General features: G+C 40.7%; 1 protein-coding gene across 5 annotated transcripts in view; it reads left to right on the top strand.

Moving 5' to 3' along the window:
- LOC122807829 (inter-alpha-trypsin inhibitor heavy chain H3-like) overlaps positions 1-15012 on the top strand; it is a 1807468-nt gene extending 1792456 nt beyond the window's left edge. For all 5 annotated transcript variants that reach the window (XM_044078927.1, XM_044078926.1, XM_044078925.1 and 2 more), the window contains 2 exons: positions 14539-14650; positions 14734-15012. In XM_044078927.1, the coding sequence (XP_043934862.1) occupies positions 14539-14650; positions 14734-14872 (251 nt within the window). In that variant the 3' untranslated portion in view covers positions 14873-15012. The remainder of the gene's footprint in view (positions 1-14538; positions 14651-14733) is intronic.
- Positions 15013-15757: the final 745 nt, after the last annotated feature.

Genomic DNA, 15757 nt, shown 5'->3' with positions numbered 1-15757 from the left:
GTCTTTATTTATGAGATCCATTATGATCCTCTCCATGGCTTTGCAGATAAGGCTTGTCAAGCTAATGGGACGGTAATTTCCAGGGTTGGTGGAGGCACCGCCTTTGTGGAGTGGGACTACAGTCGCTGTGCGCCACTCCCTGGGTACGTATCCGGAGGTGAGACTAAGATTAAACAGCTGTCCTAACTGTGGGTTTAATTCCTCGTTGAGTTCATGGAGCACACAGCCGGGGACACCATCAGGTCCCATGGATGCTGTGTTCTTTGCCTTGGAGAGAGCAGTTCTCACCTGGACGTTAGAGATGTTTGGGGGGCTACAATCATTTGGTATAGATATCTCTCCTTTGGGGGGGGAGAAGTTTGCACTGAACCTGTCAGCCAGTATGTTGGCAATGTCTGTAGGATCAGTAATCTTCACATCATTTTGAACTAATTCTGAGCATATCTGGGAGTTTCCTCCTAGGTTTCTGACATAGCTAAAGAATGCCTTATGGTTGTCTTTAGAGTCCTTAGCTATTTTTTTCTCAAAATTAGCTTTGGATGATTTTATGAGAGCTCTTAGCTTTTTACTTATAGTGATCAGCGGTGTCTTACCTTTTAAGGATTTTGCTCTATCTTGTAGTAGCTTTCTCCTTTTGTTGTAGAGTTTGTTTATGGCTGGGGTCCACCAGACTGGACGCTTGCCTTTGGTACAAAGAGTCTTTGTTTTGCTTGGGATTGCCTGATCCATGCAGCCCTGCAGGTGCTGGTAGAAGGCATTTGTAAGTGATTCAGCGGTTTGAGTAATGTTAACCGCCGCTCAGGGGCCTTAAAGGAGACCACACTAGTCTTTAGAAGTGTGAAGTCGGCTTTCGAGAAGTTCCTTACTGTGCTCTTTTTCATTTCGGGTGGGGGTGGGATGAGGACCTCCAGCGAGATTAGTTTGTGATCAGATCTCACCAGTGAGGGGTATACTTCCGGCGTTGAACATTGTGCTCCCATGTTCGTGATGATGAGATCAAGCATGTTTTCTCCTCTTGTGGGGATGGTGACTAGTTGTTCCATGGCATTTGAGTTTATGAATTCCAGGAACTTTTGGGCTAGAGTGTTTGGGCTTGAGTAGTGTTCCCAGTCTATATTAGGGTAGTTGAAGTCACCTAGTATGATGGTGTTCGGAGATACATTTATCCCCTCCAGTGTTTTCAGGAAGGCCATATGAGGTTCCTGAGTTTGCGAGGGTGGCCTGTAACATGCTACAAATTGCAGAGCAATCTTGCCTATGGTTAATTGCACCTGGATGGTTTCCGATGCATCGTGCGATGCCACCAATCTTGAGGTGTGGGTGTCCTTGATGAATATGGATACCCCTCCTCCTTTCTTGGTATTGTCTGGGTTTTGGGGCCGGAACGTATGATATGAGGTAAAACCTGATAGTGCTGGGGTGCTCTCAGGAGCCTTGAACCAGGTTTCTGTCACAGCACAGACATCGATGTTCTCCATACTGAGAAGGGCCTCGAGTGCGTGCATCTTGAGGTTGAGACTTCTGGCATTGAGCAGCATTACCCTTAGTTTTTTCTTTGTTTTGTTCTAGGGTGGTAGGTTTAGAATTTGAGCCTTGCCTAAAAGGCACTATGGGGTGGCAAGAGCCTTTGCCAAAATCCGGAATCCCAGGGTGACAAGTGCAAGCCATCCCTTGCGAAGCAGCGTGGCTTGTCCAGCATGTCATCCCAGGCAGACAGACATTGGATCCCCTTTGAATGACACCAGAGTTTAAGCCAATTGTTAAAGCTGATCATCTTATCTCTGTATTGTGGCATCATTCTTGGTGAAGGTAGGATACTGCTCAAGGTCAGGGTCATACCTGCTTGGGCTACATAATCAGAGAGCTCCTCTATGTCTCTTTTCATGTAGTCCAAGGAGGAACGTCTCAGGTCGTTAACACCAGCGTGGACAATGATTGAGTCGTACTTGTACCTGCTGTTGAGAGACCTGAGTGCATGCGTTATGTGGCGGATTCTAGCACCCGACAGGCAGCTTACTGTGACCTTCTCCTTACTCAGTCTGGTGAGCGGGATGTCAGTGTGTCTGACTATGGAGTCACCAATGACTAGTGTGTCTGGCATTGTGTTTGGCCTTAAGGGCTGTGACTGCTTGACACTCTGACTGTGTGGTCTATGTGTTGCAGGTGTTGTGTTCTGAGGTGGTAGTTGTTTGGGTGTCTGCTTTGGTGGCCTCTGCTGTTTTGGTAGATTTTTGATCAGAGCCTCCGAGTATGTCTTTGTGTGTTTATGTGTATGATTTGAGGTTGTGATGGTATTATGTGAGACTGGGTCTATAGTGTGTGTGGTTACCTTCTCCTCCTGTCTGGTCATGCCAGTCCTATGTTGAGAGAGCTCAGCCTCCAGTTTGGCCGTATAGTTGTATCTCTCGCATGTATTTGTGTTTTGTGGGAGGAGGAGAGGGTTGTCTGTGTACATGAGGCAATTGTAACATTGCCTCAATATTCCCAGGTTCACCAGCTGAGCTGGAGAGGACATTAGCAACTGATCCCTCGACATGCTAGAAGGAATAGACAGAAAAACTTAAGAAAAGGTTCTGGGGGATGTGGGTGACCGAGAAATGGGGTTTGCTATTTTGGGGTACTTTCTATAGCAAGAGTGCTGTATCGAGGTGATAAGTACTGTAGGAGCAAGTGCTTCGCTATACAGATAGAGAATAGTCTACTTGGGAGTCAAGTAGAGATAATTTATAGTTGTAGGATACACTAAATAGAACAGTAGTATACTTTGAGGAAGGTAGTTTTAAGGGAAAATTTGAAGAGTGGACTTTAGGTAGCCCTAATAGTTTAAATCTGATTAACCGGCGCTGCCCTAGTGTGCAACGGTAGCAGCTCAGCTAACGCGTGCTTTATAGCAGGGAGCTGGAAAAAACAGGAAATGACCCAAAATGGCCGACAAATTACTAGTTGCTGCTTCTAACCACTCCTCTGAGGACAAACAAGCAGCTCAGTACTCCCCACTCCCACTGGTGAGTAAAGAAACTACCTCTGGCCACACAAGAAAATGGAGGAACACAGAAACCAAATACAAAGCCCAGGGATCAGCAAAATGTGATCACTGGAACAACTAGCTAGGAAAGTTTAGGAAAGGAGAAATATTTTTTTGGTTTTGCAAACAGACAGAAAAATGCAGTAAATGCTTTGTTTTCGACTAAATTGCTATCAAAGGCTGGTACACTTGAGTGTATTAGCCTGTTTGTTACTTTTAAGCAATACTTTAGCCCACAAGTGCAATCAACAATATAAGCTCACAAAAACAGGAAAATAAGGTAATAAAACAGTAATATAGGCACAAACAGTAGTCGAAAAGCTCAAAAGATTGAAAAATGCAAACTAAAAAGTTTAAAAAATACTTATAATCAAGAAAGTTGCTTTTTCTGCTCTCTGCTGGCTTAGGAACTCTGCAGGGGACCACAAGGAGCTATGCCAAGTTCTCTAATGCCAGAAAAGCCCGCCAAAGCGTGCTTTATAGCAGGGGGCTGGAAAAAACAGGAAATGACCCAAAATGGCCAACGAATTACTAGTTGCTGCTTCTAACCACTCCTCTGAGGACAAACAAGCAGCTCAGTACTCCCCACTCCCACTGGTGAGTAAAGAAACTACCTCTGGCCACACAAGAAAATGGAGGAACACAGAAACCAAATACAAAGCCCAGGGATCAGCAAAATCTGATCACTGGAACAACTAGCTAGGAAAGTTTAGGAAAGGAGAAATTTTTTTTTTTTTTTTTTGCAAACAGACAGAAAAAAATGCAGTAAATGCTTTGTTTTCGACTAAATTGCTATCAAAGGCTGGTACACTTGAGTGTATTAGCCTGTTTGTTACTTTTAAGCAATACTTTAGTACAATTATACAAGATGGCTACAACCATTCATTTAGGAAAAACAAGTCGAGATGGCTAAAATCATTCATTCATTCATTCATTAAAGAAAATCAAGTTTAGACAGAAACACTTTAATCAGAGACAGACATATTAAACAAGAATACTGAAAGATATAGAAAATCATGGTGAGAAGCAGTTTTGTTGAGTAACCTAAATTTAACTGCCTGGCCATGAGTGCAGATGTTTGGCCAAACAATGTATATGATATATACTTCCACTCCTAGGCATACATCAGCGTATGTTTGCACTTGTATAAACAATGCATACAATATATACTTCCATTCCTAGGTCTGTATCAGCTTGAGGTATTGCTTACCTATCATTGTGTGGTTTTGGCTGCGAGTGTACAAGGACTGGGTATTATCCTTGAAGCACTTACAAGCTGTATCATGTTGGCAATAATCTGCCAGTCATGATTTCAATCCTTGAAGAGTATCTTGGTTTTTGTCTCTGGTGGTCGATTACTCTACAGAGTAGGGCCCAATCTGGAAATGCACACTCTCCAGTAATTGTTTTTAAAGCAGGTATATACAATGATCTTTTATTGGCTGTTTTTTTAAGTGTACAACTATTATCTGAAAGGAAGTTTTCTCCTTGAGGAGGGACAGTACCCTTCATTTAAACTTAGAGTGTACGTACTTCGTAGGTACATTTTTCAGTTACAGGTAGCCAAATTACTTTCTTAAGAAGGCTGCTGTGGTGGGTATGAAGCCCTTCAAGCAATGTGACTCTGCCGGTTTTGTTTTTCAACAGTCTGAAGTCTGTGGGTGTTGTAGGAGGAATATGAGTTTAGCAGTGGTAGTTTGTACTCTAGCCTTGGAAGAAGGACATTTTTAGAAAGGGAAATGAGTGTAGCAGGTGACAGAAGGTGAGATAATCTATAGCATAATTTTAGTTGTGTGAGTACTTCAATAACTATATTGTTACTATGAATGCTGAAGAAGAAGGACGGGATAAGAGTAATGCTTAAGTATATGTAAAAAGCATTGTCTTTTGACTTTTCCTGTTTAGGGGTTGCCACAACAGATTACCAGTCCACAGACTGATTGGCAGTGGTGTTTTTACGGTGTCAAGTTGCCAGCCCAGCACCCAACATTCACACAAGACACACACACCTACCTGCATGTCTTTAGTATTTGTATTCTGAGATAAAGAGAGTGCTATTGTTACAGTTATCTGTTATTGTGCAGTAAGGTAGTCCTTGCAATTTGTAGGGGGCAAGGGTGGAAAAGAGCATCACGTTAGCCTTTTTATGGTAAATGGGGGAGGTTGTTACTCTCTGTCCCTGTGTGGAGGAGAGAGAAGAGAAGAAAAGAGAAGTGAAGTTAGTTTTGCATGCAAGAGGAGAGTTTGTGACCATCTAGGAGCAGAGTATGTTGCCAGTGTATAATGTCAAATGATGGAAAGTCCTCTGTGAGGTCACTAACAAATCATGAGAATAATGTCAAATGATGGAAAGTCCTCTGTGAGGTCACTAACAAATCATGAGAACACCAGCGGCCCTAAAATTGATCCCAGTACGACACCTGTGATAACTGCACCTTTTCATGAAAGTTGGTTGTTAGAAAGGACTTAAAAGTTCTATATTATGAAGAGTGTTGAAACCATTTTGTAATATTCATTCCAAAGCTGAAATTTTGTAGCTTGGTGGTGAACAGTCTGCAAAAAAATGCAAAGGTTCATAGCTGATTAATAGGCTAATAGCCCCAGGTGGCCTTTTTAAACCTCTCCTGCTTTATAAATGTATCTGGCAAATTTTGATGCCAGAGGATTATTTTCTTCTTTCGGCTTTTCCCGGTTAGGGGTCGCCACAGTGGATCATCTGTCTACTCATGATTGGCAGTGGAGTTTTACGGTGTCAAGTTGCCAGCCCGGTGCCCAACCTTCCACAGAAGGCACACACATGCACGCACTCATGCCTAGGTCCAATTTAAAGTGTCCAATTCACCTACTGCATGTCTTTGGGAGGTGGGAGGAAACCGGAGCACCCGGAGGAAACCCACGTGACCACAGGGAGGACATGCAGACTCCGCACAGAAAGCACCCCAGCTGAGAATCAAACCAGTGAACCTCTTGCTGTGAGGTGGCAAGGCTAAGCATTGCACCACCGTGATGCCAGAGGATTATTTTAAGATGTCTATATAGGCTTGTGCACCAATTATCAAGCCTTTACAGAGTACCTCTATCTAACAGAGACATGTATGTCAGACCAGGTATACATTTCTAATTTCACATCCATTGGTCCAAGTTACACTTGAACTGGATTAAAGAAAAACTCTGCTTCATATGAGTCAGAAGCCAGTTCCAGAAAAAGGGCAGCTCCTAAGACAAGCACCTCTCCTTCCAACATGTGCGTTTTATGTTGCAGATAAAGGTTTAGGTCTCTAGATCAGGTAATTCTGAAGCTACCCATTTTGTAGATGTACAACAGGTCCATAAAAACAGGATCAGAGGACACTTTGTAGGCCAGGCATAGATCACCTCTCAGTAGCCTGTAGGAGACCGAGTACAGGGATAGGGTTATGAGATGGTCTGCATAGGACATGTTTACCTCCTGTATTCCTTTTGTGAGGAACCTCTGTGGAAGCTCCAGTTTTTGCATATATCTGACGAATGTATACCAGTGGGGGCACTGCACTCATCACTGGCCTGATGAGGGCTGAGTACAGAGAAGCAATGACCTTCTCAGACATAAATGCCGTACCTTTGCTTATAGATTGGTCAGCATAGAATGAATTCCTTACTACCATAGACTCACGATGGTCAAAGACCAGATTCCTGTTTACACGTGTTCTCCAATCTCTGATCTCTGGGTGTACACATAGGGATGTATTATCAATGTGATAGTTTCCAGGGGTATCCATCTTTCAAAACAATACTATTATGCATTTCTTGGCATTGAGTTTTACACTATGTCTCTGCCACCAGTTATTGGTCTGTGTTATGCCTTCTTTGTGGGTATTTTTGCCTTTGGGTGATTTTATGGCTGCACCAAATTTGCAATCATCTACAAACATGGTCAGCCAGAAGCCCTTGATATTAGCCTTGACTTCAGAGAAGCAGATGCCAGAAAAGCCAGATCACTGATCCTTTTGGAACTCTGCTTCTGACTGGCCTTTTTACCTTTTTATAGAAGTAGACTTCCCTACCTTAACCTCTTGGCTCCTACCTTTGAGCCAGATTGCTATGCAGTGGACACCTTAGGGGTTTATACCTAATTTTGTTATTTACAGTTTGAAATGCCCTAGCCATATCTACAGATAAACCAGCTGTAATGAGGCCATTGTTGAAGGGCTGTGGAGGCATTAAATGCATTTCAAAATTAATTCTGTTAATCAGGGACAAGGCCATAGTTACTGATATGTGTAATCATTTGTTTGTATAGAAATATTTTTAAATATTTTAGCTTGGGGGCAGAGGGTGGTGATTAGTCTGTAACCTTTGGCGGAATGTAGCGTTCTAAGTGGAGTAATGATGGGGTGTTTTAGAACTGGTGGAATAATTTCTATAACAAGACATTGGCTGGAAATGAAGGTAAGAGGTTTGGTAATTGTGTGAGCTGTTCTCCTGAGGAAGGTAGGGTGTAGTGAATTTATGTTAGCAGGTGAGAGTTTTAATTTTTTAACAAGGATTTAATTTCCTTTACTCAAATTTCTTTAATGTAGAATGTGGCTGTATAGTCTGCTAAGATAATATAACCTGGTACTGTGTTGTACCCTGAGGAAGTACTATCGGGGGTGGGGGAGCTGGGATAGAGAAAATAAAAAAAGTCTTTATAGTGATCTGCTGAGTTATTGATTATTGATTATTATTAAGTTATTAACTGCATTGCTGTCATTGGATCATACGAAGTTACTAGACTAATGGCCCTAGGGCCCTTACAAGCCTAGCCAAGTTCTGCCCTTGTTTCCATGATCAGCACCTATTGCCCCTGTTCAAAAGAGACACAGGTGGAACCCCCTGGGGTGAATTTATGGCTACTCATCCAATCATCCAGACTGCACTTGAAGAGGGCCAAAGAGGTACTGTGCTTGACATGAATTGAGAGTCTGTTCCAGATTTGCGGTGACCTCTGGGAGACAAGCCTGTCCCTCCAGCAGGTTCTATTAATGTCACATACCAGGTTAAGGTATTTAGAGCGAGTAATCCATGAGCCATTGGACTTAAAGTTTTCCAATAAAGCAGAATTAGAGATTTCCTTATACGCAAGGCAGAGATCCCTCTGAATAAGGCTGTATGAAACAAAGTAAAATGACAGTGATTTCAGCCGATCCACATAGAACAGATGCTGAATACCTTGAATTCTCCTTGTGAGGAACTTTTATGGTCACTCCAATTGCTACAGGTGCCTGGAAAGGTATATATCAAAAGGGGCATTGTTCTCAATTATTGGCCTGATGGAGGAAAATTACATAAAGGTTTGTAACCTTTTTATTTATTTATTTATTTATTTATTTTTTACCTGGAGGCAATTCCCTTACTTATGAGATGAGCAATATCGAATACCCTTCTTACCACTGCGTGAACATGGTGATCAAAAGTAAGGTTGCTGTCAACCTGTATGCCAGGGTCTCAAACCACTGAGTGCATGGTTAGGGTGTTGATATTGATGTGGTAGCTAGCAGGAGCATCGCCCTTACCGTAAGGGATGATAATACATTTTTTTGTATTGACTTTAAGGCCGTGACTTTGGTGCCAATCATTTGTTTGCATAAGATCCTCTTGTAGGATGTTGACATCATTTGGGGATTCTGTGACTGCTCCCAGTTTGCAGTCATCAGCAAATCTTGTCAGCCACAGACATTTTACTTGTACTTCAAAGAGATTCCAAACAGTAGGGGTCCCATAACCGATCCCTGTGGAACACCACTGGTTACGGGTCTACTGTTGAAGGTGGATTCCCCTATTTTGGCTGTGTGGCGTCTATTGGTGAGCCAGTTAGTGATCTACCTAACGATATAAGGGTCGGTACCTAGCTGGGTGAGTTTGTCAATAATGCCTCCATGGGGAATAGTGTCAAAAGCCTTGGCCAAGTCCAAGTAGTTTGTATGCACAGTTTTCCCCTCATCCAGGGCTCTGGTGACTGTCTTGAAGAAGTCCATCAGGTTTAACAGGCATGATCTCGCTTTGACAAATCCAAACTGAGTAGGCCCAAGTGTTTGGAGATTACCGATATCTTTGTTGATAAGTTCCATGATGATTCACTCTATAGCCTTGCAGATAAGGCTAGTCAGTTTAATAGGTCTACAGTTCTTGGGGTCAATGGAAGCACCACCTTTGTACAAGGGAATAACAGTGGCCATTTTCCATTCATCTGAGATTAAGCCGGTGGTTAGACTATGATTGAAAAGAGTACCCAATGGTGTTGCTAATTCTTGTTGGAGACCATGTAGGACACAGCTTGAGATGTTATTAGGTCCTATCGATGCTGTTTTTTTTTGGCCTTAGAGAAGGCATTTATGACCTGCTCTCTAGAGTCTAGAGATGGCAGGTGGGGGACAGGTGGAAGGAAAGTCATGGAGTATGTGTGGTGGAGACAGGGGAGTGAAGTTTTCACAGAACCTGTCAGCTAACAGGTTCACTATATCCGCAGGCTCAGTATATGCAGTATCATTAACCACCAGTTTGGTGCAAATCTGGGTCTTGCCTTTTAGGCTACAGATTTAACTAAAGAATACCTTATGGTTGTCCTTAGTTGAGGACACTAATTTGGATCCATAGTTTGCTTTGGTGGATTTCACAAGAAGTCTTATATGCTTGTTTATGCTGAGAGGTGAGTGTTTCCAGTTTAGGGCACAATCCCTCTTACTTTTTGACAACAATTTCTCTTATTTTAAAGTCTGCTGATTGCAGTTGCCCACCAGGCAGGTTAGCTCTTCCCTGAAGAGCTCATTTTGATTCTATCAGGTACAGCCATGTCAGTGGAGTTATACAGGTGTTTGTAAAAAGCATTTGTGTAGAAGTCAGCATAATTGCCATTTACATCTGAGGGGGGAGGTGCAATGAAGCTATTTATACCATCCCTTAGAAGGATGTAATCTGCTTTGGAGAAGTTTGTTAGTTTAGTGGCTGCTGGGTGGGGGGGGGGTGGTTGATGTGATAGTTGCTTTGAATGAGACTGATTTGTGGTCAGGTCTGACAAGGGACGACCTCGCAGTGAGGGTGCTACAGTGGTACCTCATATTGGTAAGCACAAGATCCAAGATGCTGGCACTCCTAGTTGGGGTGTCAAGCAGCTGATCCAGGGCATTGGAGTTAATGAACTTGAGGAACTTTTGGGCAAGTGAGTTTGAGCACGAGTAATTTACCCAGTCAATGGATGGTTAAATAAAATCACCCAGAACCACAGTGTCTGGATGTATCTTGATGGATTCCAGTATATCCAAACTGGCAGAGTGGGTATGTTACAGGCAGAGTGGGTGTGTTAATTCATGGAGGGGACCTGCAGTTGACAATGACATGAACAGGAGTCCTACCAACTGTTAGCTACACCTGAAGTGTCTCTCTATGGAATCATACTGTTTAACCAATCTGGAAGTGTATTTATCTTTATTGACTATTAATACACCTCTTTTTTAGTTTTCATGCCTTCCATTTGCGGTCTAAACCTGTGGTAGGAGGTGTAACCCAGTATGGCTAGGGTGCTCTCCACAGACTTGAACCAGGTCTCCATGACTGTACAGATGTCAGTGGCTTGCAAGATGAGGACTGCTTCTAGTGAGTGCAGTTTCATGCTAAGAGTCATAACATTTAGCAGCATAACCTTGAGGTCCTTATGTCATTGACTAAAAAAAGACAATATGGGGATGACAAGAGCCTTTGCCAGTAGCTGAAATCACAGGGGTAACAGATAGAGACCATCTCTGGCAAAGCATCAAGGTCTATCGATCATGTCAACCCAGGCTGACAGAAACTGGATCCCCTTAAAATGACACCAGAAAGTAAGCCAATTATTAAAGTCAATGATTTTTTGTTTATATTGTGGTATCATCCTAGGCTAGGGTAATATGCAGCTCAAGGCTAGGAACATACCTGCCGGTGACACATAATCAGTGAGCTGCCAGACTAGTAATTTGGTTTGTGAGGAAATTTATCTTACTCTGTATTTCCCTTAAGAATAGGGTCTTGGCAGAGGTGGTTGCTATTCTGGTCTGTTTTCTGAAGGAGAGATAAGCTTGGTGCCTTTGGTCATTTGGAGCATTTTGCTTACATCTTTTTCAGCCTTAACTCTTTGTTTAACACAATTTATGATATCATTTGAGATCCAAGGGCATTTTTGTCTCCTTAATTTTCTACAAGAGATAGGGAAGAGTGAATCCTGACTTGATAAAAAATGATTGACCATTTACTGGATCTTGTATAAGGTGGAGAACAGTTTCTGAACAAGTGTGTATAATTTTTGTCTGGAGATTGATCAAATGTCAACAATTTGTGGGTTATGGCAAATTGTCCTGAACGACGATGGATAAATTATGTAGCAGTGTGACCACTAAGTCCGTTGTGTAGGATGTTAATAACTGTGCAATGGTTGGACTGTTTTATAATAATGAGGTATGGAGTGGTATGTTTTCCTGTTTGAATATTGTACCTGGTTGGTTGCTTAAATAGCTAGTCTAGCTCATTCTGGATGGATTGGTTCATTTATTTTAAACTATAGGTATTAAGGCATGTAAATGTAAGATTCCTCCTTTTGGGCTCAATCTGTTAACTTGTTGAGCATTTGTTCAGAAGGATCTGGGGTTGGTCTGGAGATGGATTAAGTGTTGTTGCTGTTGTGGCCAGGTTGACATGGATGTCCATTGATTTGAGTATTTTGTATGTTAGGTAATAGTACCATACAAATAGGTATATCTCTTTGTAAGAGAACATATGCTGTGGTTTAGCTTACAGATCAGTGTGGCAGGGTTTTTGCTGGAAGGCAGAGTGAGGTTTCTGTCATGTAATACATATATTTGGCTAATTAATGCTTTTCTTGTGACATAGGTACTTTATTTAGTATAGTGATAAAGATGGAAGACTAACTGTATTGGGTATATGGATAGTACATGATTTATTGCTGCTTATAGATGAGAAAAATCTATGGCAGGTTATTAGCAATGCAGCGTGTGGTTGCCACTTAGTGTTAAATGATAACAGTACATGAGGGGAAGTCTTATCATAGTCAGCATTGGAGCTCATGGATTAAGGTACATTAATGGAATCATACGTATAAACTGGGAATGTAGGAAGGACTGTACTAGACTGAATGTTAGAGGGACTGTGACCTTCAATATTCTAACCTTGGATGGAGATATGAAAGTAATACAAATTACAACACTGTTGAATGTGAGAAAATAAAAAGTCCTCCTGTAACCTAGAGATAGAATAGAGTTAGAGTAGTGAGTAGGATATGAGAGAGGGTTAGTTGAAAGTGTTGCCTATCCCGTAGAAAAATAAATAGTGGACAGTAATTCTCCTCCTTAATTGCAAGAGAGTCAGCATTAGTCTATCAGTTAAATTACAAATGTTGGAAAGGTGCAGCCTATTTGTTATGGTCTGGATTTATCAAGAGGAAGAAACAGTAGAGTCACTCTGACTTTATCGGGAAGGAGAAAGTAGAATCAGTAGACAGATTAGGGTGTTGGCCACCTACTCCTTCTGTAGTAAAAATATTTGCTCTGAAGCATTGGAGGAGGCAGTGTATGCCCCATTCTCCTGGCACAGTACACGTTAATACTTTTTGTGGGATCACTGGAGACAGTATATAAACTGAGCAAGAGGACCATTTCCAACTTCCAGTTTGCTCTACATAGCATCTTGTACTTGTTTACTCACTTGTTTGGTTGCACTGATCGCTCCTTGTATATAAGGCTATCATCTTTCACTGTTTTCCTTTATAGTCTCTGTTCTTCTTGTAGATCATGTGTCCTGCTATGTTAATAACCCAGGCATGGTTTTCTGTGCATCACATTTCTGTTCCTGTAATAATATAAATACGTTATTCTTCTATTCGTAAGTAGAGTTGGGAGCTGATTCTTCAGAAAATGACCAGACAGTGTCCATTGTTCATGGTTACTCATCACTCTTTCATTTATTATTTATTGTACCCCTGCAGCTTGCCTGTTGATATTGGGGGTGCATTTTGTTATGTTTACTACTGAATTCCCCATAATACCTTTTTCTATTGGTATACACATCACTAACTATTGAGATAATATGCATGGAGAGGGTAAGTCACATCCTTGGACTTACTGGAGGCTCTTACCATTTAACCCAGTGTCATATTTGCGGGTGACTTCAACTACTACACTACAAAATGAAATAACTAGACAACCCCAGACTTACAAATGTAAAGGACCAGAGATTCCAGGACTCTGTAAACACTAACACCTTGGAGCAGATAGTCCATACACCCACATAGCATATGGACCATTATAGTTATAACAGTAGTATTTACAATCTCCACAATTTTATTTATTAGTTGAGGGATTAAATTAGGGGAGGCACCATTAATTGTTTCAAAAGGGAAAAACATTAAGGATGGTTTTAGAGTATGGAGGTAATATATCGCCCTCAACTAATAATAAAATAAGATGGCCAAGTGTGGACACTGTAAATACCACCATTATATCTATGATGGCTCATACGTTTTGGGGACTGAATATAAGATAAAAGGTTGCCAGGGTTATTTTAACATTGAGACTAGTTGAGTTATAAAAGATTGCCAGGGTTATTTTAACATTGAGACTAGTTGAGTTATAAAAGGTTGCCAGGGTTATTTTAACATTGAGACTAGTTGGGTTATTTACTTGTCATTATACTCCACGTGTGATGGATTTTATATTGGAAAAATAGAATGTTAAAAACTACGATTTATAAGCATGGTTATGATATAATGCTTTTTACAAGCACTCAACGATGTGTAGCAATTTTAAACTTGTTTTTTATTCTTTATACTGTAAAAGGTGGAAAGAAATTCTAGATGGGGCTGCTGGGAGAATAGACTGGAGTATCAATAGTCTGGAAGTTAAGATTAAATGCTTTTAAATTGCTAGGTTTGAAAGTTAATATTTCTACTTTGAATGTTTTAAAACTACGATCAGCAAAACTGAGGCAATTTTCTGATTATTTTAATTATTATAGTATTGTAGTTTACATTTTTGTTATTTTATATTATGACACTATTTATATTTTCAAATATGCATTTTATAAAATGATCAGCATTCAGGAAGGATTTATACCAATTATGGATGTTCTAGTAGTAATTTTAACAGGATCTGTGGTTTTATAAGATTGTATGTTTGTTTTGCAAGAAGATGTAAGGGCAGCCCACATGCTTATGCACGGACGTGATTGGATGTTGGTGGTCATATGTTTTGATACGCAAGATACTAAAAGTTACATTTGGTGAATGGACAGCATTCTGATGAAGTCCCACATGTTGATGGGATGAGGGCACTTGACATTATATTTAATAAAGTATTAGCTGTACACCTGGTGAGCTGCGTGTCCTGTGTACACTATTGCAGGATCACTGTTATGACATTTACTGACGACGGATGTTATTCAGAGACATTTTCCCTATGAAGCACATAATTTACACTGCAGAGTGATAAGTTATTTTTTGTCTTTTCTTTTAGGCCAGTTTTTTCATGATCTGGACTTTGAGGTTTATGATATCCATCCTGGATCTGACCCTGGAAAATCAGATGCTACAATGATTGTCAAAGGCAACAAACTCACGGTTACCAGGTATGAAACTAAATACCCCCATCTCTGAACCACCATTCTATTTTGTACTCATTTTTACATAACTCTATTTTGTCACATTCTAGGGGCAAGCAGATTGACTACAGAACGGATTTGAAACATGGCACCTTTGTTCCCTGCTGGTTTATCCATAATAATGGAAAAGGACTGATTAATGGAGTTTCTTCTGACTATGTGGTGTCTACCTTATTTGATACAATGTGAAATATTTGCTACACAGATCTCTTTTGCGCTATTCTTTTTTCTGTATAATACAGTTGAGTTGGCAATATTCAGCATACATCTTAACGTGTCAGTAGCATATGTTGTCATAACTGCTAATAAATAAAACACGTTTTAAACAACCCTGTGCCGCAGTGGATGCTTTGTTTCCTTTCTATATGCTGAGTATTTTTAACATACTTGCTCTCAGAAACATTTCAAAGGAACTATCCCAAAACACTAATTTACTACGCATAGCTTATGTTTGATGCAAACCGATTTTGTCTGGAGAGAGTTTGCATTTTGTCCTCAATGACTGACGTGTCTGCTTGCTCATATCTACCAATTTATCTTATGGCTCATGGTACATATTCAGAATTATTTTCCATCTAATTATAAAATATATATCTTAATAAATGTTTTTAGTTTTATTCTTTACAGTGATGTGTTCCTTTATTGTGCAACAAAGAGGAAGAAAGCTACAGAAAGAAAACCTGAATGTGCAATGGTACACACATTGTCCCAGCACCGAAAATTGTAAAGCTATCTTAGAATACAAATATTACTATTGTAGAATCCATCTGTGTCAGGGCTCAAACCTACAGCAGTCCTCTCATATTGAATGTTTTTGATGCCTTTCCTCTACCACCTTATTAAAAATGTCCTTCCTTCCTATCCTACGTTACTTTCATCTTTCCCCTGTTTGTTATCCCTCAGTCTTTCTAAGCTGACATATCTTCATTGCCTTCCCTTTTTCCTAGTACGTATGATCATTTGAATCTCTTTTCTTATTCTCAACATCTTGAATAACCCCATAACTGTTTTGACCCCCATTTTTTATTTTGCAACATTACAGGCATTTCCCCACCTCATTATTATATTTTCCCA

Source organism: Protopterus annectens, chromosome 7.part1, assembly GCF_019279795.1.
Source record: "Protopterus annectens isolate FY-2018-M chromosome 7.part1, PAN1.0, whole genome shotgun sequence".
Classification (NCBI taxonomy): Eukaryota; Metazoa; Chordata; order Ceratodontiformes; family Protopteridae; genus Protopterus; species Protopterus annectens.
This window is presented reverse-complemented; position numbering and strand designations above follow the sequence as displayed.